Genomic DNA, 27,511 nt, shown 5'->3' with positions numbered 1-27,511 from the left:
TCTTGGAAGGGGAATATTATGTGGATTTTACAGTTTTTATCGTTAAAATATTTGATAATAACAACAATAATATAATATCGTATAATATATATATAGTAGAAGCCTGCAGCTGCAGCTGGCGGTCACGCAACGACCGTAACACTTTTGTTCGAACTCTAGCTGATGCCCGAATGCGTCTTCCATTATCGGCGTTTGGCTGTCCAATGACGGTTACAATTCCAATTGAATGAGTAAACATAATACAATTATTAATAGAACAATAGGTGCAATAGGTCGAGTTGTCGCTATTATTATTGTTTTCGTTCGTTTCTTCCCAAACAACTGACAAGTTAATAATTTTAAGTTACCGCGGTTTCAAATTTGCCAATTTGTAAAGTGTTAACATTTGTTCAGTAGTCACTATAGTGCGTTCAGTCCGTTTTCTTCCATTTAAGTGTATTCGAAAAAATGAAAGCGCTTAAAACCATTGTGTTCATTATGACGGTATTCACCACGTCTGTGGTTGCTGATAGAAAGGTAATTTAACTAACAACTCATAGTTAAGGATCTTGTTATTGTGACAACCAATAAATAAAATGTTTTTAATTGAATAGTTGCACGCTGAATTCAATCCAGGATGTATGATGGAGGATCATTGTTCTAAATTGTCAAAACTTACATACATACGTGCTGATGGAGATAACGATACTGTTCATTTCATACTGGATGCTACATTAAAACCATCTCTGGTCGTTATAACCACAAACAAAGATGCCATTATTCAAGTGAACTATACTACAGATCGGGCCAACAACATAAAGTTTACAGAGTCTCCGCTGTATACGTTTGCATCTGTCTTCAATAATGTAAGCCTATATTCCAAGTTTAACGATTCACTACAAAGCATTTATATTTTTAAAGTTACAATATATATTACATTTGTATACCTAGATACCCTAACTGTCTTTAATATGTAGGTATACTGTTTTTTCCCAGTCTGTAATCGTCATATTTTATTATTTGTCTACTAATTAAGTTTTGTAAATTGTATAGCAATTGTCAATAGACTTAGAATAGTTGTTGATAAATGATAATTTGTTATTTTTATTTCATTAAGTATTTATAGAATCCAAAGATTTTGCAATTTGGTTTTCTTAATTTAATTCTTTAAAACTTTTTAACTACCTATTTGTAAACTAATAATCTTGGGAATAATCTGTAAGAAATTTTCTTAGACCGGAATTTGTTACCTCGTGTTTAAATTATAAGATTCAATTGAAATAGATACTAAATTGTATTTAAAATTTGCATACACTTAACACAACAAGTAAATATATATAAAAAACAAGGTACATAGACGGAATGGCTTTATTGAAATACATCTATTAACAGTACTTTAAATATTATTTTGAACATACCTATAATTTTATTTATACCTCAACACGGTAAATTATATATATTGCTAAAAATATTTAAGTTTATTGTTTGTGTAGTACCTACCTACAAATTAAATAAAAATGTATAATTCTTATAACTTATATACTGTATTTTAATTTTAGTTGTATGAGTTCAATGATGTAAATGACACAGCAAATTTGAAAGATGGCGATAATTTCAAAAAAATGGATTTCAGGAATTTTAAATGGAATACAACTCAATCAATAAACAATAATAACGAATCTGTAGAGATTGTTCTATCTGCTAATTCATATAGAGGGCCGGGCATTAACAAAACTGGTATTGTATCTATTACGGTAAGAACTCATGATGTTGTCCTTGAGCTCATTTATGAATAAAATTAATTGATGATAAAAGAAATTTATGAACAGTATGACAATTTTCAATTGAATATTTATTAATTTTAAAATTTAATAGCACAAAACATCAAGATGTTTAATTTGGATATACCTAATATAAAAAAAATAAAAATATATACTCATGTTTTATTATTAATCAATTATTATTTTAAAATAAAACTGAATGTCTTGCCATATTTATCCACAGATGTAACTAATCTTGTACTATTAAATACTAATATTCTATTAGTTTGCCTAAATTTTAAAACTTATAATATTATTTAAACACTTATAACAAATAATTCATTTATCTTTTCAAAGATTAATATTTAACATAAATTAGTTCTATAAATGTATTTAATTTTAAAAATAATATTAAATCTAACATGAAACTTCTATTAATATGTTAACTGTGGATCATATTTGAGTAAACTTGTCTTGACACTGAGAAAAGGTTTTAAATTGAAAAATTAAAATACTTGTTTACTACTTGCACATACTTATAAAATAATACTTACAAGAATTAAAAAGTTTAAATTTAAAGCTGACCAAATTGTAGTACATTCGACAACAATGTACATGACGCCAATTGGTGTCATCCGCAGTGAACGTGTTAATAGTAACCTTTATTTTATTTAGTCCTTTTGGTTACTGTAATAAAGAAATGTTGTTGTATTTTATTTTGAACCTATGCAAACCAAATTAATTGTGTTATATTAATTATAACTATTTTAATTTTCGACATAAATTAATGAACAATTTCAAGTTAGTGTTATTATTTTTTTGTGTATTAAAATTTATTGCATTTTTCGATTCATAAATATGTTAAATAAAATATTCTAATTTTTGTGTTATACCTCTCTAATAAATTATAATTTTGATGTTAATATAAGTATTTTGTTTATTTTTAGTTAAAAATATGTGGGAAAAAAGGTACCGGATCTAAGTTGCCACATCTTGTTCATACTCCTGAATCTGGAGAACTAACATTTACACTTAATAATTTGAATACAAATTTTACGAAATCACGCTTTGCAGTTGAGTTACTTACTAGTAGCTCATTTCCATTCAATAAGTCTGAAGAGTTATTAAGCAATACATTTTCAGATGATAAACTCTCTGGTGGAACATTTTTAGTAAGTTTATAAAATGTACTCGTTAACCTATTATTATATACAAATTATTTAAGATATGAGACATAAATACTTATGATTTTTATGTCAAAGATAAAATGAAATAGAACATTAATAATTTTTATAATGATAAAAAATAAAACATAAAATTAGTAACAATTATTATGATTGGCATTGACTAGTCATTGTATTACCAAATTGTATTTAGTTACAATTTAATATAAAAACATTTTTTTTTGTTTTTTATTGTATTTAACCTTCTATTGGTAACTAAGATAAATAATTTTTTCCATAAAAATTATTGTTTTAATAACTTATCAGAATATCAAGTTATTGTATAGTTGTTATAATGCTTATCTAACTTTATTACTGATTGGAGTCAGTGAAGTTATATTTAATTGGTGTTTTTTTTGTTTGCTGTAAAAACTGTTAATCATGTATTTAATACATTTTTCCCATGCATAATCAAATAAGCTGATATTCTATAAATTAACCATTATTTATTTTATTTTAATTAAAATCAAAATTTTGTATTAAAAATAACTAAATATACTTTAAATTATTTGTACAGTTATCAATTAATAAAAAGTTGTAAAACAAAAATAAATATATTAAGGAAAATTTTTACCCCTCCCAACCAATTATGAAAATAATAAAAATTACCCGACTGATAGCATGTTCAAATAATTATAATATTAATGTAATTTTAAATTTCAAATTAACTATTTTACATTGATTACTTACTTATGATAATTGATTAACTTTTAATGTAGTTAATTAATGCTAAAATATTCTTTAATAGTTAATTTTAAATTAGTCTGTTTGTTTTTATACCTCAATCAAGCAATTTAACGGTTCAATAATTTTAAACATTACATCTTGGTTGTTTGAATAATTTACAAGTGTCATTAATATAGTTTATAATTTATCATTAATGTTATTCTGTATTGCTACATTTGCTTAACACCTTCTACAGTCATATTATTATTATATGATAAATTGAGTAATTGGGTCATTAATGTTGTATCCTCCCATGTACCATGTACCAATATATACAGGATGAAAATTGATGGTCTCCCAAATGATATTTATGCTCAGTATGATTAAAGATAATATTATTTTTCTTTTTAAAAATACAATTTTTTGATTATAGCCCATCATGTTTTTACAATTGGATTTATTCTTTCAATGAATTTGTCAGGATTGCAGAATATATGTGTTGATTCGTTTAGGGACTTGAAATTGTATACTCAACATTTTGTATAAATATAGATAGTATATTTTTAACCTATTAAAACCGAAATAATTTTTTTTAAATATTTATTGTTTTTTTAACACTAATACGTGGGGAACCACAGCTATTTTCAGAAATTATTTATATGGGTGTGTTAGGACATAGTGGCATATATGTTTTGTTTATATCTTATATTGTAATGGAAATATTAAAGAAAAACTTTTTTGAGGATATAAATAATATTTTTGTTTTTAAGTTTGATATCATATAACTCTTAGATTAATTATTGATTATGTAAAATGTTAACTTACAAAATTATGTATTTGTAGTACCAAGCAAACAAAAAGTTAAAATCCTTTTAATAATCTACTGAAATCTTGTGAATATTTTAGAACTATTTGTTGAATGCAAAAGGAAATGTGGAAGGAGGTGGTTTTTTAAGTTGGAAACCAGTAATATATAAAGCAGAAAATACACATGCATTGAATTCTTCTTCCACAATTCAGTATGATGTTCATAATCATCCCTTTGAAAATGACTGGATTAACACTCCTTTATATAACATGTACGGGAATTCATTATTTGGTAACAAATCGTTTCTTTTGAAGTCAATAAATGTATCTTTTGGACAGCCCAACGATGAATTTTATGCAAAATCTAATTATACTTACTGGTAAGTTATACATTTTTATTTTTTGATTTACTCTGTGTAATTTAATAACAAAACATTTTTATTTTCAGGACCTTTTTAGTAGGAATAGGTGCACCTCCTCAAACAGTTTTGGGTTTTCTTGAGTTGTCAATTATTGCTAGCCTTTTATTACTGTTGAGTATAACTATGATTCTTATATTTTGTATTTTTATGCGTTGGATGTCTAGTAAACGTAACTCCATAATTTATGGTAAATAAATCTTGACAAGTACCTATTATATTTAACACAGCTTACTAATTTAGCAAAACCTATGCTCAGATTTAAATCTCTTAGTCCTGTATATTTTAAGAAGGTTTTTGACGAAAATATTATTATGACACATCATTCCAGGTTTAATTTTTAGTTGCTCATAATTTGACAATCATTATTTTTCAAGATGTATATAATTAAACAATTCATAGTATAATTATTTATAAATTAATATTGCAGATATATATATTATTTTACATTCAAATATCTTTGATAAAAATAAAAATAAACATTGTAATGTTAATGACTGTAGAATTAATTATTTATTATTTGACATGTATAACTTGTTTAAATTAGGATATTTACTCATTTAAATACTTTATTCTGATAATTATTTTAGTTTTAAGTATTATATAGGTTATTGTTAATTAATAATTATTTTTATATAAATAAGTCATTTGAAAACTGTATTTATTTATTGATAAAATTCATAAAATAATATATTGTATGCACAATTAAAATGTATTGAAGTTTCTTTTCAATTTAACTGAACGCTGTGACTATATGAAACTTTTATTCAAGAATATTGTTATTTTATTTTATTGAACTTTTTATTTGAATGGTTATTGAAGTTAAATATTGTTTTATCTTCTTTAATACATTCATTGATTTATTTAGTAAAATAAAATTTGTATTTATACATGATTGTGCAATAACAATAAATTATTTACCTTGTAGGTTTATATTTTTGTAAACACTACGTGTGTAAAATCGCCTTTAATGTAAATTTTGTATTATCATGTAAAAAAATACTTAAACAAAAATATTGTGATTGAAGGGACTGAAAAAAAATAAAATATAAATCAGTGAATTTATTTTTGTATTCATTTATTAAGATCTTATTTTTTGTTTATAAACTTAAAATATATATTTTTTGTGGTGAGACATTTAGAACTTAAATACATTTTAAAACTGGTAATTTCTATGTAAAATACCTTTGTTGTATGAATTTATTATCTTACCATTATCATCTTATATACTTATTACTATTTAGTATTTACTATTATATTAATATATTTTATTTTTGTACTGCATTAATGTAAATGCTTGTAACAGTTCACTAATATTAAATTTGTATTCCTGCCAAAAACTAATAATTATATGCTTATTATGTACAAAATGTTTGATTAAAACAATTGTATACATATATATATTTTTAAATACATTATTTGGAATTACAAAAGAATTGGGACTACTAAAAACATGTTACAAATTTAATACAGACTGCAAATAAGTTTAAAGAAAAAGAAAACAATACAACGTGTTAAAACCATTACCCACAATATATTTTAATTCTAAAAAAATGTTTTTTGTTAAACTGACTTAATAATTATAAAATGAAAATACGTTCAATAAGAGTTATGATACAATATCAATGCTATTTTTTTTAAACTTAGAACAAAGTAGACAACAAAAAAATGTTTTTAAATTATTGAGTACTTATAAATATGTTATTGTGAAACTTCATCGAGTTTTGCTGAAGATGGTTGAGGTACTGTTTCTTCTTGTTCAGCTGGTTTCTCGTGAGCTATTGACATACAAATGTAATAATAAAGAATAAATAGATTTTTACTATTAATATAACTATAATTTACTCAAGGTGAAAAACTTGTAAAATACTATCTTAATATCTTGTTATATTTCTGAGGTAAAAATAATCATATCTTATATAATCCAAATTTTTATTCTGGATCAAAAATACATGTTTAAAGAAATATTTAGCAGTAAATCAACAGATATTTACAGATTCTCTTGGGTAAAAATATAAATAGCCAATCTATATGAATAATATATTCGTGAAATGATGGAATAATGTAATATGGTATGAAATTTAAATCATAATTTGGATCAAACTTACAGTTGACCGTTGAGGTTGAAACTTACTAATTTATTAAACATTTCTTAAAAACATTCACAGCAAAAATATGTTTAATTTTTATAATGCTGTAACATGAATTTAAACAGTATATTGTATAACTGAGTTATCTTATAGATTTCACTTATCAAAATTAACATCTAATCGAAAGAAGAAATCTTGCATTTTTTTTTTTTAGTAGTTGTATGGTACAAAATATACAGTAGGTATATAACAACAAAATTTAGTGACATTAACTATGAATCGTGTATGCTAGGGATAAGTATACAATGTAGCTTATATTTCAAATAATAATTATAATAATAAAAAAGCGGGGAAGTGGATGTCGCTCTACTGTACAGGTGGGTCACTGTATAATGGATGGTATTCAATTTTAATTCAATGATCTAACATCATAGTATACAAAAAACAATTCTAAGCGGAGACAGTTTGTCTGTCTAGGATATTTTATATTATATTATATTAATTATATTGTTATTACTTATAATTAATACGATAGTGGGTAAGTTGAATTAATATCAATAAGTTACAAAAAATAACATAGTTATTCTTGGTTATTGAAAATGTAAAATTTTGCCGAAATTTTAACTTAAAATAACTATAAAAAAAACTGTGTTTATGTATATTTTTAAGATATTTTTGGTTACAGAATAACCTATTTCCTTGGATCTTGCTTTAAATTTTCAATCCTTAGCTATAAAAGTTAAACATTTTATAAATATTTAACAACTATATAATTTGATAAATTTTGTCAACATTCAAACTTAAATGCTTATAAAAAAAAGTGCCCATGTATTTTTAATATTTTTCAACTGCTGTTGAACAATATATTAGAAACCTTGTATTTCCTTTTTCAAGCTTTTTGATCCAATGAATAAAATTGTATTGACATTTATGGAAAAAAAAACTATAACAATGAAATTGTCTGTAAACAGCTCAAAACGAATGAAAATATTTTCAAAATTTTATGTAAACAACTTTTTATGTAAACAACTTTTTTTAATGTAAACACTCGGTGAAATTTGGATTTATTTTAACCTAATTTTTGAGTTACAACTAAATAAAAAAATAACTATGAGAAAACGAGAAAAAATTGTGTCTGGATTTTTAATATTTTTATAATTTTTAAGTCATTGTAACAATGTATTAGGAGTCTTGTATTACATTTTGAAGCTTTTTTATCCAACAAATAAAATTTTATTGACATTCATAGAAAAAGAAAAAAATTGGAAACTGAAAATCACCGTTAACAGTTCAAAACCAATCAAAATATTTTGGAAATGTTATCGTTTATAGAAAATGCTAATATACACAACCATTTCATGTATCTATGGTCAGTTGTTTCAGAGCTATGCCAAAAACCAAAATGGATTTTGCGTAAAAATTCTCGTTTTTCCTTAATTTTTTTTTTTTTTTCCCGGTGGTTTGGAAAACTATTGGGAATTTTAAATTTTGATCACTCAAATGCACCAACTAGATACACTTTCCTATCAAAAAAAATACTGTTGAAGAAAACCGAAGCAGCTTTACTGCTCCAAATGGTGATGACAGACAAAAGTAAATAAATAAAATAACACACATTGTAAAATCAATACATTCATCCCTCCGCTCAGAATCTAAAATAAAACAAACTTAACTTAAGATAATCGAATGGTAAAACTTTATTTACTTTGAAATATTGATAGAAAGTTAGTTTAATAATTGTTATTAATACATAATGCACTATTATCTTAATACATACCTACATTTAAAAATTCAACATAGTTAAGTTCAAAAAAATCTGGTACTCAATTTATAAGTATGTTAAAGTAATTCTGATTTTTTTCAAATTTTGTGAAACATCATTTTAAATTACCTGTGTTTGGTTCAGTAGATTTCACTTCATCAATTAATTGCTTATTTTCATCATTTGGTGTTTCAGATGGTCCAGAAATTGAAGGTGCGTTATACATATTTTCAAGCGGTGGTTGATTTGTATCTTGATTAACAGTACCTATTTGTTGAGGATATGCTACGCGTGGAGGTGGTGGCGGATACTGTTGATAAGGAGCTTGATGATAATATGGATGGGGTGTATACTGAGGATACTGTTGTGGCGGGTATGTATAAGGCCTGGGTGGCATTGCTTGAGATGAATAAGGTTGCTGTTGTGGATATGGAGGAAATCCAGTTGACGGAGTTGGTGACGGTGTTCCTTGAGATGGGGGAATTTGAGGAGGCTGCATCATACCTGAATGTGGATGTTGTGGAGGGGCAGCATTAGAGGGAGCTTGATTTGGTGGATATACATTTGGAACATTAACTTGAGAGTTCTGTGACAGTTGAAATGAAGGTCCTTGAGTGTAAGACTGTGATAATGGTGGGTATGGTTGAGTTGAAGGAGCAGAATAAGCTTTAGTTTCTGGTAATTTCGGTGGTGATTCTGTAGTTGATGAAACAACATTTGAAGGCGAATCTGATCCCAATGCTGGTGGAACAGAAGGCGGTGGCGGCACCATGACTGGAGGGGGCTGTGGTTGAGATTGTGGTGGTTGCAATTGCGATTGTGGTGATTGCAATTGCGATTGTGGTGGTTGTAATTGCGATTGTGGTGGTTGTAATTGTGATTGTGGTGGTTGCAATTGAGATTGAGTTGGTTGCAATTGAGGCTGTGGTGATATTTGAACTTGTGTCTGTTGGGTTTGTAATTGTTGAGGAAGTGGAGACTGCAATTGTTGTATCTGCGGGGTGGGTGATTGTTGTGTCTGTGGGGATTGTAATTGTGGTTGTGGAGATTGTTGTTGCGGAGGTGTTTGAATTGATGATGGTTGCACAGAAGGTTGTTGCTGTGGAGTTTGTGGCTGCTGTTGAAGTTGAGTCTGTAAAGAATTTTGCTGGGTGGTATGTGGCAGTAAAGAATGTTGTTGGGGAGGATGTGGTTGTAGAGGCTGTTGTTGGGGAGGATGTGGTTGTAAAAGCTGTTGTTGTGGAACATGCGACTGCAAAGGTTGTTGTTGAGGGTTGGGCTGTAAAGGCTGTTGTTGAGGAGGATTTGGTTGTAAAGGCTGTTGTTGAGGAGGATGTGACTGCAAAGGTTGTTGTTGAGGAGAGCTTGGCTGCAAATGTTGTTGTTGAGGGGAGTTTGGTGGCAAAGACTGTTGTTGAGGAGGATTAGGCTGTAAAGACTGTTGTTGTGGAGTTTGTGGCTGTAACACATTTGACTGCAAAGGTTGTTGTTGATGATTCAGTGACTGCAACTGTGGTTGAGGAGAGTGTTGTTGTTGAGGCTGTGGTTGTGGAGCGACTTGTTCTGGTGATTGTTGCTGTGTTATTTGCTGAAATGAATTCTGTGGCTGTAATAGTTGCTGTATATCAGGCTGTGTCTGTGGCAATTGATGTAATGAAGGCTGTGCTTGTGACAATTGCTGTATTGAAGGCTGTGCTTGTGGCAATTGCTGTAATGAAGGCTGTGCTTGTGGCAATTGCTGTAATGAAGGCTGAGCTTGTGGTAATTGCTGTAATGAAGGCTGAGCTTGTGGCAATTGCTGTAATGAAGGCTGTGGCTGTAAAAGTTGTTGTTGAGGCGGCTGTAGCGATTGTTGAGAAGGCTGAGGCTGCAGAGGTTGTGTTTGTGATAATTGTTGTTGAAATTGTGATTGTGTTTGGAATTGAGGAGCATGTTGTGCTTGGAATTGTAAATGCTGTTGTGATTGAATTTGTGTTGGCTGCTGTTCTTTCAATAATTGAGGTTGATGTGAGGGTTGTGGTGGAGAAGTTGTAATTTCTCCATTTTCTCTAGTTTCTGATACAAGTTGTTCAGATTTTGATGAACTGTCAGAAGTTATACCAGACTAAATATAAAAAAAAATTATAAAATAATTAATAATTACTCATACACATTAACTAAGTCTGTATTTTTTTTAAGACAGTCACATGTTGATTTTGTATTTTTATATAATATAATTTGTAAGTACAAATTATGTACTATGATTTAATAGACAAGGTTAATAATTTGCTATTTAAGGATTATTGAAGTAATTAAATAATGTTTGAAACATAAAATTACTTTTAATTATTAATAAGTAATTATCATCCAAATTTTTAACTAGAAATATGGACAATATTTGAACTTCAAATATTTATAAGAAAAATCATACCTATTTATATTTTTAAATAGATACAGTAATAACTAATAACTTATATGAGGAACTTGGTATTAAATTTACATAGCAAACATTTTATTTTCATTTATAATTTTAAGAAAAAAATTGTCAAATGGCTGATCAGCGGTTCTCAAATTGAGGTACGCGGAAGAAGGCCGCATGATGGTAGAATGGAAAACTAAAAATAAATATTTTTACTTGTGTTTTAAATAGTTGTTATAATATAATTTATAAAATAATTACAATTATTTATTATGTACATTATTATCACTTGAAATACATCAATAAATAAGTTATACAATAATCATCAACATTCATTGTCTTAGATGAAAAGCACAGAGACAATTATATCATCTTTCTGCACTAGTACTGAAAAAGCAGTAGAAGCATATTTCTTAGTGAAGTTAAGAATAGTGAAGTGTGGAAAACCTCATTTCATCGGCGGAAAAAGATATGGTAACTTGTATAGTTGTATGTTAGGTGAACCGTTAACTAAACAACTTGATATGATATCACTTTTAAATGAAACAATTCACCGCAGGATTGAAAGGATGGCATTGAAGTTTAAAGAAAATTTAATAGCTCAAATAAAAATAATGATTATTTTCTATACAACTTGATGAAAGTACAGCTGTATCAAACCATGTTCAACTTATGGGTATGTATTTCAAACTAAAATTAAAGAAGATTTTTTACTTTGCGAGGCATTATCAACACAAACTATTAAAAAAATTGGACTTTTTTTTTGAAAATGGATTAAATTGGAAACTGTTGGCTTCTGTTCTGACGGTGCTCAGATATGACAGATACACATGGAGGTGTTGCCTCTAAAATAAAATTGATTATAGAAAATTGTACATTCATACATTGCTACAGCATCCACAGAGAAGCTTTAGTAGTAAAGTATATGCCAGAACAATTTAAACTAGTACTCCAAGATACCATAAAGGTAGTCAAATTTATTAAATCTCGGGTTCTACAATCTCATTTATTTTCAAAACTGTGTTCTCAAATGGGAAGTGAACACATTCAATTGCTTTTAAATACAGAAGTGAGGTGGCTATCTCAAGGAAGAATGCTCAATAGGTTATTTGAATTACATAGTGAGGTTTAATTATTCCTAGGAAAGACCCATTCTAAACTCAGTGATAAATTTACAGATGATTTGTGGATAACAGCATTGGCTTACTTATTAGACATTTTCAATTGTCTCAATTAAATTTAAGTTTACAAGGTAAATCAATAAACCAATTTTCAATGAATGATAAAATAAAAGCATTTATTAAAATAATTGAAATGACAAGTAATAATATTTTGAATAGAAACCTACAGTCTTTTCCTAATTTGGAACAATTTGTAACTGAGCATGAACTGCAAGTGGAAGATAATATCATAAAAAACATAAAACACCATTGTAAAAGGCTAAAAACAAAATCTGAAGAATATTTTACACAGATTATTCTTAATGTTTTTGTATAAGAAACCCATTTATTTTGGATTTGGACAAAATTCCTAGAAGACTAACTAACAATAAAAAAGTCTTTGGTATAACTATCGTGTGACAAATGGTTGAAAATGGAATTCGCTAAATTAGAATTGGGTAAGTTTTGGATAAAGATTAAAAACGAATTCAATATCCGTCGCTATCTAGAACAGTATTGTTATTTTTAATACCATTCACAATAACTTATTTTGTGAAATTGGTTTCTCCTCAATGCTCGTAGTAAAAGACAAGTTCCAAAATAAACTGAATCTCGTTCCAAATGTACGCATAAAATTAACTACCACTCGACTCGGTATCTCATCGCTAATTTTAAACCTACAAGTCCATGGTTCTTATTGAAAATATATTATTTAAATCATCTTAATTAAAATAATAATAAATAAATAATAATTATAGAGTAGTATTTTACTGCCTTATTATTGATAGACGTATTAAACTATGTAAAATTTGGATTGTTCTATTTTTAACCATTAATGGTATGCAACTGATTGATAAAAATATACTGAAGTGGTACATGGAAAAAATAGTTTGAGAACCGTTGGTATACACTCTAGATAGCTATTAATATTCTAATTATTTTGAAAATTACACTAAGTATAGAAAAGGCAAATATAAACATTTGGTAACAATTTCAAGTATCAGTGTTATTTGTTTTTGAATTACAACAAAATAAGAAAATTGTTTTAAACTACATAAAAATTCTTGTTCTTCCTTATTTCTTTTTTCCTGAAGTACTAGGAATTTTTATATTTTTGACCAACTAAATCCAATTTGCTACCAAAAAGCACCATCAAAGTTGAAAATCAAAGAATTTTTACTTCCCCAAACAATGTTTATATACAGATAAAAAACTATATAATTGTAAATATATACTCATACATAAATCGCACAGAATTTAAAACACTTGGTTAATTAATATAATAATATTTCAATATTTTACCTCAACTTCCATATTTGAACTATCATCAGTGGTACTAGAAGGAACCACACATGATGAAGTATCTTCCTCAACTGATGGTACAGCTTCATTTTGTTCCAATTGCTGTTCACAATGTACTTTAGAAAATTCTTCAGGGGGTCCTGGCTGGCCCACAGTTTTAGTTCGTTCTTTTTGCAATATCTCAACCTGGCGTTCTACCATTTTTTGAAATGCTTCCTCTGATACTGCTTGAACACAGTGCTTAAAAAATATATAATCAATAAATTTACATTTATAATAAGATTGTTTTAACAGTGGTGTATGTGTTTACGATTTTTTAACTAACATAAATACACCACTATGGGTCAATATCATTAATCAATAAATGTATTACACAATTAAACAAAATATAATTAGATTGTAAACGTATTAATAATACTTTTTTTAGTTCTTGTTGGAATGTGTCACTACATTCAATAAATTTTCTTTTTTTAGTATCAAATTTTTCTTCAATTTGTTGTAATTCTGCTTCCAATTTTTTCTAAAATTATAAATCAATTATTAAAAATCAATATGATTAGTTAATTATTTATAATGTAATACCTGATGCATAGTTAAACTTTGAACCTGTCTCTTTAAAACTTGCATACGGGCAGTAGTGACCACTGAACGTACATCGGGGACAACACTATCAGAAAATATTTCATTAATCAATCTATGATTTCTTATATATCTTGCATAAGCTACATGTTTAACACTGAATCCATCATCTTGATCTAAAATATCAAATAATAATGCATAGGTTAATAATCAATAATATTACTTTATAATTAAATTTTTTTTTTTTTTAAATAAAAAAAAAATTAAATTTAACAATTTATATTGTTTGAACATACCTTCTTCGTCTTCTGCTGGTTGTATTTCAATTCTTCGATCTGCAGCAGCTTGTTTACCACCTCCTGTTGATCTTTCATGTGGTTCTCTATCTTCTACTTGATTTAATTTACCTTTATTCTTTGCTTGTAAATAGGCTAAATATGCTGGTGAGGTATGATATAACTTCATAGCTTTTTCATAAGTCAACTTTAATATATAAATATTAAAAATAAGTTATTAAAATTAAAAATAGAATTTTAACAATGATTTAGTACTTTTTCTGATTCATAATCATCAATGTATTCTTGTTTGTTATCATCAGGAAGATCCCTCCACATTTGTCCAATAATTTTACCAATTTCCCATAACTTTAAATCAGGATTACCTGCCTTGACCTGATCCCAAACTTTGCGACTGTATCGCATGTATGGCATGAGAGGTTTTTCTGGTGGTTTGGGAGGTTTAATACCACGAGCATCAGCCTTTAAAATTATTTACATAATACGATAAATTAATTAAAAAATAAAACTATACAAGGAAATGAGAAAATTTCTTACAGCAGCTTTTGATATTTTTTGTGGATGAAATGCTGGATTTCCATGGCTATTTGGAATGAATGGACTTTGATTTTGATCTTTCTATGGGTATAAAATTCATTATAAAAATATTTACTTATTAAAATATCAATTAAGACAAGTTTAAACATTTTATAATTTTTTTAATACAAAATAATTAGCAAATTTTCAAGATTTTGATGATTTGTGTCAACATTAGAACTGTAATTGCTAATAAAAATGTGTGCATCTCATATTTAATACATTTAAACTGCTATTATAAAAACTTACAAGGAACCTTGTATTCAATTTGCAAGATTTTTGACCTAACAAATTATTTTTCATTAATACCTAAGAAAAAGAAAATTTCAAGTATCTTCTGTTATTTCTTTTCAATTAAAACAAAATAAGAAAATCAGTTTATACGATACAAATTTATGTTACATCTGTCCAACAAATAAGTTTTTAATAAAGTCTTAAGTTAAATAATGACTGTATTTTTTTTTTGTGTCCAACTTTTGGCATATATATTTTAATGGGGGAGGATACTTCTCCTTGTAAGCAGTCTTTCCATTCTACCGCATAATTTATTAAAAACATGATGTTACAGACACAATTATTTCTTAACAAAATATAGAGACCTCTATCCCCATTAATTTTGCCTTTGGTACACAATGTATTTATTGTCTAAAAATATGTTATATTAAATATTCAAATACTTACAGATCCAGATAATTGGTTGGAACTTCCACCAGGTCTTAAACGTTCTGTAATATAAGGAATATGTTAGGTATATAATCTATTTATTAATTAAAACTTGACCAGTTATCTTTTAATTTGATAAAAAAACAATAAATTGTTATTCATAAATAAATCGCTGACACAAATTATTATATTTACAATTTGTTTGGATAAATAATTAATTTAGCTTAAAACCTTCAAGTTGATGCAAGAAAAAAACTATCATTATCTATGATATAATATAATTTTTACACCAAAAAAAAAAGGAATATATATAATTTTTAATCATGATATAACTTAAATAAAACGTAATTTAATTCAAATCATTATTGTTAAAAAAATTTACACCAAAAAAAGTTACATTTTAGTATAGCAAGTTAAGTTAAATTTTAATTGTTAAGATAAAAACAAATTTTTCAATTTATATTATGAATGTAAAAAATAATGAACAATGAATAAAATCATAATAATCATATTAATTAAACAACATTTCATGGAAGACGTTCGCTGTATGTTAAAAATTATGTAATTTATAAAAAAAACTAATGCTGAACTAATCATTCTAAGGTGATTAAATATAGAAATTATTGTTAATTGTTAAGTCATATTATTAAAATTAACATAGTAGTAGTGCATGCTTTATTACATGCTGATAACATTAAGTTATTAAAAAACATGCTTTTAATTCAAAAGTCTAGTACTCTGATTAATTCTTAATACATAAAGCACAATAATTAACAAGTGATGCTAAAAAAATGTTTTCAACTATTTATAAATTATATAGGTAATGAACAAATTATTTTGTTTGAAGAGAAAATGTATATTTGAAGTTGATTAATTTGTATATTTTTTTAGTATCACTTGTTTCTAACCAATTTAAGAGAAAAGTTTGTAGGTGTTACCTACTTTTCTATCTAAGTAAGTATCTAAGAAAGGTCATGCATATTAGTAACAGAATAAATTAAATAAGTAAATAAGACTTACTAACCATTTTGATAGGATCCCGTTTTAGTCGCTGAAAAAATTAGGAAACTATTCACACATTGTATTATTTGTTTTGAGGTAAAACATCCTCACTAATAGTTCATTTTAAAACATTATTTTTGCTCACATTAATTACAAAGAAGAATTAAATAAAAAATACTTGAATTAAACGTAAAAAAAAAGAAAAGAATAGAAGAACATTTAGAGTTTAGATTTTAATTATTTTATGCAATAAAAAGTGTATACCCTTATTAAACATATTTATTAAAATAATTAAAATTGAAGCCAAATAGTCCTGTAACAATTGAAATTTTTTAATCGTGCACTGATTTATATCCACCACCGTATTTCTTGCCACAAAAAAATGTTGAATATATTAGCCGTATACATTTAAAAAATAAAACATAGTTATACAAGGCTTTTGAAGAAAAATACAACAAAATAAACTAACATTTTAAGCAATAAAGCTTTTTTTAATTAAGATAATCAATAATCATGTTTTTTTACAGTTCCAAATTCTATGAAATATATCAATCAATATTTTCAAATATCACGAGATTTATAAATGTATATTTTAGCATGTTAAATAAAAGAGTAATTTAATTTCACCAAAGGAAAAATAAACAAGAAACTTATATGTAGGTATAGCTAATTAAAATTAGGTATTATTTAAAAACCTTGTACACATATGTCAACATTATATTTGGAAAAATGAAGATGTAATTCAATTGTGGATACTCTTTACCAAAAATAACTGTGAAAAATATTTTTGTAAATATTGTGATTTTTGGCATGTGTGCAAAAATGAGTGCATCTTAAACTTTATGTGTCTTTAGAAAATAATTTATAACATATACAATTTACCTTTCAAAATGTTGAATGTGACTGGAGCACCTGTGGGCACACATTTTACAAGCTCAAATCCAAGAATATAAAAAAAATCTAACTAAAAGTAGAATAAGACTATAATACATGCAGAATTGCAGACTCGAACATAGAATCTATAAATAATATATTAAAAGTCATAATATGTTATTACGTTTGTAAAAATGTATTATATATAATTGAAGCCTGATAAATTTAATAGAATATCAGCATGAATCGACATTAATGACATCAGTTGTTTTAGATTATTTAATGATTATAATTTCTGTCAATACCGTCCTTCTATCAAAAATAAATAATCATATATTTTGATTTCATGCTATCAATATCTGAAGATATACAGCTTTTCACCAGACTTTGGTAAAATTGAGAGTTGATCATTGGATTTATAAATTCAGGCAATTGGCCATAGTGGTTCATCATATACTTTGATGTGTTATTAATTGTTAATTTTACTCAAATTTAGATTCTAAATTATATCTACCATCAGGGTCGCTAATAAAACTATAGCAGCTAACTAATTAATACAGAGTTTCTAACCGTAAACTATTTTTTGATAGTAAATGAGTAAAGAAATCAAATTTATAGTTTCATAATTTATTAACCTAACTCATAATTTATAAAGTGTGACTTCACTTGTGTAAAGCTAGCTTTTTTTTTTTAGGTATTATAATCATGCTCACAAAAATGTTTTTTATAAATATAAGATAAATACAGGCCGATTCTTTAAAAAGCAATTACGTTATATTGACATTACTTTTTTTTGAATATTTATATTTAATTTTTATAAACAATAAATAAATTTTTACATACAATTCTAATATTTTATACTGTCCATATGTTTATTGGAAAAACAAACTATTATATACTTAAGATTTGTAAATGGAAACCTTAATATATAATTTAATAATGTGAAGCTGTATCATATAAATATTGAATGATAGTTTTATGGCAATGGGTGATCGGTGAAGTTATTGGTTTACTAATCGCTCATGTAAATTTTATATGTTAAGTAGATATTTATATAAAACAAATATTAGTCGAATACTCGATATACAGGGTGATTCACCAAGCTCTCACCCTCTTTTTTCTTCAATAATTCAGCTATTAAAAATCTAATTTTGTAAATTTTAAATATAGTTTAAGACTATAATTTCAAAATCTTAAGATGTACATGGTATAATGGGTTTATAAGATATGGGGACTATGGTAATTGAAAATTGTAGTAATTAATACATAAATATTAATAATTTGTTAAATGGCCCAAGTAAAATAAATAATATGTCTAGTTTTACATCTATTTTATATTTATGTAAAACCATTTTTAAGGACTATTATCCTTAATACAAACATTTTAATAACTAAGAAACTACTCATTCAAATTCACGCACATCAAAATGTTTAAATAATTTACATTAAAAAAGGGGGTTGTCATTTGAAAAAAAAGGTTGAATCGCCACTGGACATTCATGAAGTAGAACAAAAAAAATTTAAAAATTTAAAATATGGTCTTTGAGTCTATTTATAAATTCCTAGAATCAGAATTTGTATTAATTCATTATTAAAGAAAATATGGAGGTGAGCATGATTGGTGAATCACCTTGTATAACTACATATAGTTTGGAAACTAATTCCACATTTTAGTTTTAGATTATGAAATACAAACAATAGATTATTATTACAACAAATAAAAACATAAAGGGAGTAAAAATGTTAGCATTGCATGTATCCTAAATATTTTTTTCTTCAAATAAGTTGATGAATTTCTATACACTGTATAATGCATACAAAAATGTCTGAATAATTATGATAGTATTACAATATTAATTTTATGACCAAACACTTATCTACAATCTACCTACATAAAATATAAACATTTAAATATAGATAAATAATAACACTAATAATAACTAAACTAAACATATAATAATATAATACAATATACAATAAATTATTATGTATTTGAGTAAAATAAAATTATATCAGGTTAATTAAACACTTACGAGCAGGAGACTGTTGATTTATAGCTATCTGTTTGTATGTTGATGGAAGCGCCATATTTCCAAATAATTATAAGACAGTTCTATAATTCGGTCATAAAAATACAAATGTTTAGTATATTTTTAAAGTTTAAAGTGTTTAAATACATTGTGTAAGTATCAATTGTCCCGTTTTTGTACATCATATTTATAGCTGACATTCCTACCACTGAAAACACTACTATGGGTACATATGCAGACGACACTGCCATTCTTGCCGCTGACTCCGATCCAGACATTTGCTCTCACCATCTCAACATGCTTTCAAAGTGGTGCAACACATGGAAAATCAAAGTAAACGAACTTAAATCTACACATATCACCTTCACCCTCAGACCTAAGGACTGTCCGGAAGTTTCTTTCAATAATTCAGTAATTCCCCACTCAAGAGAAGCCAAATACCTTGGCCTGCTACTCGATAGGAGACTCACCTGGGGTCCTCATCTCAAAAATAAAAGGAAACAGCTCATTCCCGCCTACACGTCATCAGACCTCTCCTCAAATCAAACATGAACCAGTCCAACCGTTTACTTTTATACAAAAGTCTCCTCCAACCAATATGGTCATACGGAATCGCCATCTGGGGCACTGCCAAACCATCAAACCTTCGGACAATCCAGGCTTTCCAATCAATATGTCTTCGCATGGTTGCCAAAGCACCTTGGTATGTTACAAATGCCTCTTTACATCAAGATCTCAAAATTCAATCCATCAACCAAACTGCAATTACATCCTACTCAAGACTTCACTGCAAAATGCAAGGCCACCCAAACAAATTAATATCCAATCTTCGCTCAAAACATCTTCCCGGCAACCCTACCCGTCGACTTAACAGGAATTGGTCCAGAGACCTTATCTAAAATAATTTTATATTTATTTGACTAGATTTAAGACTCATTAAAAGGTAGCTCAACTGTGAGCTTCCCTTCACTGCCCCATCATTGTTATCCCTCCCTCCAATTTACTCATTGTACATAACTTGTATAGATTGTAAATTTCAATTAACGCTATTTTAATAAAAAAAAAAAAAAAAGTATTAATTGTAGAAAACTCTGATTACTTATACTTATAATTTTAGATACTGATAAGTGATAAAATGGTTCATTCTAAATTGTTCCAAATGCATGATCTCAAATATGTAGAGCATAAAATCCGAGGAAATGAATGACTGGAACTATTTTATCCCTTTTGCTATAACTATTAATTAACCAATAAAATGGAGATTTCTAATAACGATTAATTAAAATAATGATATTGATTAATGAAAGTTCATTATAATATATTTAATGATTGTTCAATATAGCAGAAGTTAGATAGACCAAGGGTGTAAAAGAACAAGTAAAAAGATTTATCTGTTTTGAACAAAACTGTACTTACATACCTAATAATTGAATAATTAATAAATCACAGACATTAAAATTGGATCATAACAAAATATGTATAATTTGTTGGTAATAGCATAACTGACAAGTTAACAGAAGTATTAGGAGTCGGAACTGTATAAGTATGATGTTATTTAATAACTAAGACCTATCATAATATAGATAGAAGGTTAAGTTACAAAAAAAAATAAAAATTTATTGTAGGTAGGCACACAGTAATATGTTAATAATTTATGGATAATCGATTTACTCACTATAATTCAAGATTGGAACAGGATAGCTTAAATATTTAGTTTTTTCAGTGATACAGTTGAAGTTGTTAGTCACCAGCATAGACAAGTTTCAAGTATTGAAGAAGACTTGATTCACTAAAACCAGACAATCAGACTTCAAAGTGCTGACTTCGAAAAGTAGCCACTAACCAGTGCCCAGTACGCGAGTTTAGCGACATGCCGACATTTCTTTTGCTTTGCTAGTAATTCAAGTTTTTATCACACATCAACAATGGTAACAGCCAAACAACCAACAACACAAACATTTCCAACCATGGTAGAAAATATCACACCACCTTCACGGCATCCATGACAAATATTTTTAGGTTAAGCATATTTAGTGTTATGTTGTCAATTCACAATTTACGGTCTTCGGTATTCAGTATTATTTACTCTTTTCTATTTCTAAAATTTTTGTAGAATATCCTGGCCAAGGAATTCTGCATTTTTACGATAATCAGTAGTTACCCGATCCTTATATTCGTTTTTTGTTGATCTGAATAACATTCAAGCTATGGAATACGATCAGGTACAAATCAATACTTTGTTAGACTTAAATAACGTCCTGTTTTTGTAAAATTATTTTCTTGTTAATATTTATAGACAGAATACGAGGGTGATACCTACTACAATAATTATAATGAAGACAGATATAGCGATGCCGATCCTTATGAGCCTAAAATGCCTGATATTATCAAGAAATTTTTACTCTACTTCAGAAACGCCATTAATGAAGGAATGGTGTATGAAATGCAAAATTTATATGAAAATACGTATGTTATTGTTTAAATATTGCTTGTACATAATGTCATAGTTTTTAACTCAATATACATATTTATAATATCAAGGTTTCCAAAACTATCCGATCAATTTTTTGACAAAGCTCCATGGCCTAGCGATAAAGAAGTCCGCACCATTATGGATGATGATAAAGTACTATAAACTGTAATTATTAATAGTATTATACCTATTGCCTAAAATAAAATTAATTTTTAGACATTCTTGATGCTGTACAAAGAACTGTACTATCGACATATTTTTGCTCGTTTACCAAATGGACCTTCAACAAAACAGCGTTTTGGATCATTTTACAATTACTGCGATCTGTTCAATTATATCTTCAGTAAGTCAATTTTGTTTATTTAAATTATCAAATAAAACTAGTTTGTTTATAATTATTATTTACAGCTTGTGAGACTCCGGTACCATTAGAATTACCCGAACAATGGTTATGGGAGCTTGTTGATGAGTTTGTGTATCAATTCCAATCCTTTACTCAATTTCGGTCTCGAAGTCGGAAAACTCAAGAAGAAATTGATATGCTTGCTTCTAATAATGAAGTATGGAATGTCTTGTTGGTTTTAAACGTTTTGCATTCGTTTATTAATAAATCTAATATCAAACTGCAATTGGAAGTTACTGCAAGTGGGGGAGATCCAGATTCTGTAGCTGGAGAATTTGGTCGTCATTCTTTATATAAAATGTTGGGTTATTATTCAATGATTGGACTGTTGCGCTTACATAGCCTTTTTGGAGATTATTATTTAGCCATTAAGGTTTTGGAAAACATTGATATGCATAAAAAGGTATACTGCTATACATTTATTTAAACAAAGGTTTATTTAATAAAATTATAATTATTACTTATAGAACGCATATAGTTCAGTACCAGCATGTCACATTTCTACGGCATACTATGTTGGATTTGCTTACATGATGATGCGTCGTTATTCTGATGCGATTCGTACATTTAGTTCAATTTTGTTGTATATTCAAAGAACAAAGCAGCTTTTCCAAACTCGCACATATCAGAATGATCAAGTAAAACTAGTACTATATTAACTTACTATATTGTTTCTTAATGTATTTTTATATTATTTCTAGATTAACAAACAGACTGATCAGATGTACACATTATTAGCTATGTGTTTAGTTTTACATCCACAGTGTGTTGATGAGTCAATCCAGCAAGTATTGCGTGAAAAGAACTACACTGACAGGATGTTTAAAATGCAGTATGGTGATTTACAAGAGTTTGAAAATTGTTTCCAACTGGCTTGTCCTAAATTCTTGTCTATGGACCCAGCTGAAGATTCAGTCAAAGAAGCAGTGAAATATCAAACCTCAGTTTTTATGTCTGAAGTTAAACAACAAAAAATGTTGCCTACAATTCGCAGGTATTACCAAACTATTGTTTTTCCAATTTTTGTTCTACTTCTGTCATATTTATTTATTTATTATTTCTTTATATTTAAAAATATTTTTTAATTACCTTAAATGCATTAATCTTGTTATAGTTATTTGAAACTATACACAACTCTGCCAATTAATAAATTGGTGACATTTATGGCACAAGGACAACAAGGACAACATGAAAGTAATGAACCTACCGATGACAAAGAAAATTTGACTAAACATTTATTGTGTTTCAAACACAAAATGAAGAATATCGTATGGAATAAAGGCGCATCTGGATTAGATGGATACTTCCATTCAGGATCTGAGGTTAGATCATTGTCTTAACTTTATTAAAAAATTATATATTTATAACTAATGGGAAATTTGTAAATTCTAGTTGGACTTTTATATTGATCGTGATATGATACACATAGCAGATACGAAAGTTGCTCATCGTTATGGTGATTTCTTCATTAGAAAAGTATTGAAATTTGAAGAGCTTAATCGTAAGCTAAAAGCTATAAAGGTTTAAATTAAAATACAATTTTTGTAACATACTATAATAATAATACTTTATTATGTAACAAATTATATACATTACACTTTTTAGTAATTATTTATAATATGTTCATCTTTTAAATAAAACATTAAATTGTATGAAAAATTATGTATGAAGTCTATTATACTCATTAAAGAATTGACTTTTTTTTATTAAATCCCATACTTTGGCACAATAGTGAAACCTGTAAAAATATTAAATCTTAGTCATAAGTTATACAATTAATTAAGTTATATAATATTATCTATGCATTTTGTAGTTATAACTGAAAACTTTCAATATTCGTCTTATAACTACTTAAGTCTGAAGATTTTAGATGCTGTTTGAATAATAGTTTTTTAATAGTAGTAGTAATATTAATTTTGGTTTCTAATTTCTATACTATAAAATGTATAGATAAATACAATAAATATAAGTACTTTGAATTTAAAAAAATGTATGTAACTTTTTTTATACAATCCTAATTGCAATCGTCTAGTAGATAAAATAAGTACAGTTTGAAAGTATAAAAATCGTGAAAGTAGCTGTGCTATGTTTAGTAGGTTTTAAGTGTACTTTGTCACTGTATTAATTGAGTTCATTTAGAATCAAATGGTAAACATTGCATACAAAAAACAATTTTGATAATAGACAAATTATAGTTTATTAATGTTCCTCTATTAGTAGTTTGAATTAATTTTGGCAAAAAAAATTTTTATATATTGACATGATTGCCTTTTTTTTACTAATGGGCAATATTATGTTCATTAGTTCTGATTTTGTGTTGTTATCCTTAATCAGTGGTGTAGCCTGGAATTTTGTATGGGGGGGGGGGGGGCTAAGTATACAAATACAATATGTCTTTTATGTACACTTTTATTTTCTTATTAATCTTGATAAAATTCTAAGGTCAACAGGGGGAGGGGCCTATAGCCACCCGTCTGTGACTTAAATAAAATAGTGTTACCTATTATCAAAAATCAAACGCGAAGCAAAAACATTCTTTTCTATCATTGCTTTTAAAATATTTCAATTTTTAAATATTAATATTTATTATTTTATATACAAAATAATTTAATGTTCGAGTGAAATTTAACTTTTAATCAAAATTAAAATACTTATTTTTGAAAAAAATTGTAACTATTTTTAATATCTGCAAGAACAACTTATGAAAAAGCTGTTTGATTTGAAAATTTAATTTTCATCATAAATAGAAAAATATTTGAACAAGTAATTAAATCAGAGGTTCCCAACCAGGGTGCCTCAAACATTATTTAGGGTTCCACAAAATTATTCGAAATATATTGGGAATATTGGGACTTTTAGAAAATGACTAAGGGTGCCGAGAGTCAAAAAAGGTTGGGAACCTCTGAATTAAATAACTAAACTTCAAATGTCTTTAAATAGTTAGTTTAAACTTGCCATGTTTTTTCTGTTAATTGGTTATGTGTGAGAGGTGATATCGGTAAGCCTAGTAGTTGTTTTCTGAATTCTTGCATCAAAATTGGTTGACCTGGATGCATTTTATGATAACCATTCTTTTCTAGAAATGAATGCAATACTTATTATTTAATATTTATTAACTGCTATGAAGTAAGACTACTAAGACTACTTATTAATGTAAATAATATAATTAATATAAAGTATTATATACCTATATAATATTATCTTTTAACCATACATACATTATACAAAAATATAAACAATTATCAATGATAATCTTGTAATAAAAGATGTATTGTACAATTACAGTATATTTAATTAAACATCAAAAACTCGAGTTTTGAGATGTAAAAAATAGATACACAAAATTAATACAAATAATTATAGAATATAGATTTTTAAAAACTTACCAGAGTTATTATCCTTTTCACTGTTAGCTAAGACAAACAAATTAATTGGTTCACCACAATTAAATGGGTTTAATTCACTTATAACATTGCCATTTGCAATACTGACTCCACTTTGGATATGAAGACGAGATCGTGCAAATAATTGTGAATAAACGTGCTGAAATTTTTTTTTTTTTTAAATATTTTAAACCATATTCAAGTATTTAATTCATACTTGCACTGTTTTAATATGCTCAATACTGAAATCAGAGTAAAATGATTTGTTTTGTACAAATACAATATGAGGAAAATATTCTACTAATTCCTCATTGCGATGGGAAGTAGGCATTGCCGGTTTTAACATTTCTGCTGTTTGCAATATTCTAGAAACAATGAAATATTTATTTTAATAAACAACTAGTTAAATAACTAACTCACTTAAATATATTGGGATCGAAAAACCAATCTTGCACCAATAACACTATGTGGCAGACTGATAATAAAAACGCAGCCAACTGCAAAGAAATCATTTCATTATCAACTAGTAAGCCCGATGGATCTATAGATTGACCCATTCGCTTATGGCTAGCTGAATAGGCAACAGATGATGATAATATTGGTTGACAGTCCAATAAAATAATTCTATTTTTAGTTATATATGCATCAATACCAGCAGTGCAGTTTTGTGTAGTTTCTAAATATTCCGATGTAGAAGTAGCAAATAAATTTGTCCTGAAAATTAAAAATAAATGTAGGTACATTTACATATTTTTATTTAATTAAGAAAAAACAAAAACATTAATCTACACAAAAAACATTTACTTGTTGGCAATATCAGACATAAGTGTAGATTTTCCAACACCTTGTAAACCTAGACAGCCAATAACTAAGAAATCCGTCTGGTCAAGTAAACAATTACTTAAACCTTCATTGATAAATTGCATATAATCATCAATCACTTTAACTGGGCCTTTCATTTCGGTCTGAGGTTGTACTTGTTCTAATAATAGATAATTATTATTTAGTTTTATAAAAGAAAAGTAAATAATTTACCTTCATTTCCTGATTTTTGTAAGCATGGCTGATAAGGTTCTTCTTTCTTAATACTAAAATATTAATGTAGGACATAGATGGTTAGTTTAAAAAAAAATTATTGTTAATAATAGGCACCTAACCCTGCTTTGCCCAAAATCTAAAATTGCTAGGAATTTGCTAGGCTAAACAGTAAACCGGTGTGAAAAAATTATGTAATAAAATACACCAGGATGTTTTGACTTGGTAATTTCTGGTGCGGGATAATGTGGGATAATTTTAAACCGTTTAGCGTTTAGCAATTTTAGATTTGAAGCAAAGCAAATGCAATGGACAAAATATGTTGAAAAATAAAAACCCAATTTAAGATGGTGGATAGGACAAATAAAAAATGATAAATACAAATATTTACATGGTTTGAGGAATGCACTTCTGAGTAGGTGACAAAGGTCTATTTTCTGTATCTCGAGGTTTAATTAATATTGTTGGTTGAGAATGACACTTTTCAGGCTCTTGGATTCGTTCGATAGACCCATCACGTTTGGCTAGAACTATTGGTAATCGTTTGGAACCAAATTGTTTACGATCATCTTTTATCTAATTGAATTATTTATAAATTTATAAATCATTGGAATTAATGAATATTAATATTT

The 27,511-nt window shown here is 27.2% G+C and overlaps 4 protein-coding genes across 6 annotated transcripts; 2 read left to right on the top strand and 2 right to left on the bottom strand.

Moving 5' to 3' along the window:
• Positions 1-111: 111 nt before the first annotated feature.
• LOC132950236 (glycosylated lysosomal membrane protein B-like) lies at positions 112-5,951 on the top strand. The gene is made up of 6 exons (XM_061021561.1): positions 112-516; positions 594-845; positions 1,539-1,733; positions 2,687-2,911; positions 4,535-4,815; positions 4,884-5,951. The coding sequence occupies exons 1-6, from the start codon at positions 448-450 to the stop codon at positions 5,050-5,052; spliced, it is 1,191 nt and encodes a 396-aa protein (XP_060877544.1). The 5' UTR covers positions 112-447; the 3' UTR covers positions 5,053-5,951.
• On the bottom strand, positions 5,916-21,483 carry LOC132950230 (proline-rich protein 36-like). 3 transcript variants are annotated; one of them, XM_061021552.1, is made up of 13 exons: positions 21,261-21,483; positions 19,589-19,668; positions 17,565-17,594; positions 16,705-16,731; positions 15,699-15,742; positions 14,979-15,059; positions 14,697-14,903; positions 14,442-14,628; positions 14,149-14,321; positions 13,985-14,086; positions 13,567-13,806; positions 8,836-10,810; positions 5,916-6,632 (listed from the first exon to the last, which is right to left on the bottom strand). In XM_061021552.1, the coding sequence occupies exons 2-13, from the start codon at positions 19,641-19,643 to the stop codon at positions 6,556-6,558; spliced, it is 3,198 nt and encodes a 1,065-aa protein (XP_060877535.1). In that variant the 5' UTR covers positions 19,644-19,668; positions 21,261-21,483; the 3' UTR covers positions 5,916-6,555. The 3 variants fall into 3 exon arrangements, with proteins under 3 accessions (XP_060877535.1, XP_060877536.1, XP_060877537.1); XM_061021553.1 differs by lacking the exon at positions 16,705-16,731; XM_061021554.1 differs by lacking the exons at positions 16,705-16,731; positions 17,565-17,594.
• Positions 21,484-21,619: 136 nt separating this feature from the next.
• On the top strand, positions 21,620-24,157 carry LOC132950234 (eukaryotic translation initiation factor 3 subunit L). Its single transcript, XM_061021559.1, has 9 exons — positions 21,620-21,807; positions 21,882-22,051; positions 22,127-22,211; positions 22,275-22,401; positions 22,467-22,864; positions 22,929-23,099; positions 23,163-23,455; positions 23,576-23,783; positions 23,854-24,157. Exons 1-9 carry the CDS (start codon positions 21,793-21,795, stop codon positions 23,986-23,988), a joined length of 1,602 nt encoding a protein of 533 aa, XP_060877542.1. The 5' UTR covers positions 21,620-21,792; the 3' UTR covers positions 23,989-24,157.
• On the bottom strand, positions 24,072-27,448 carry LOC132950235 (nonsense-mediated mRNA decay factor SMG9). Its single transcript, XM_061021560.1, is given in 9 exon segments — positions 24,072-24,199; positions 25,417-25,537; positions 25,848-26,004; positions 26,062-26,209; positions 26,265-26,558; positions 26,649-26,826; positions 26,880-26,932; positions 27,271-27,424; positions 27,427-27,448. Coding segments are annotated over 9 exon segments (1,206 nt in total). The 3' UTR covers positions 24,072-24,120.
• Positions 27,449-27,511: the final 63 nt, after the last annotated feature.

Source organism: Metopolophium dirhodum, chromosome 8 (assembly GCF_019925205.1).
Source record: "Metopolophium dirhodum isolate CAU chromosome 8, ASM1992520v1, whole genome shotgun sequence".
In the NCBI taxonomy this organism is placed as follows: Eukaryota; Metazoa; Arthropoda; class Insecta; order Hemiptera; family Aphididae; genus Metopolophium; species Metopolophium dirhodum.
The sequence above is the reverse complement of the archived record's forward strand: the minus strand, read 5'-3'. Positions and strand labels throughout refer to the sequence as shown.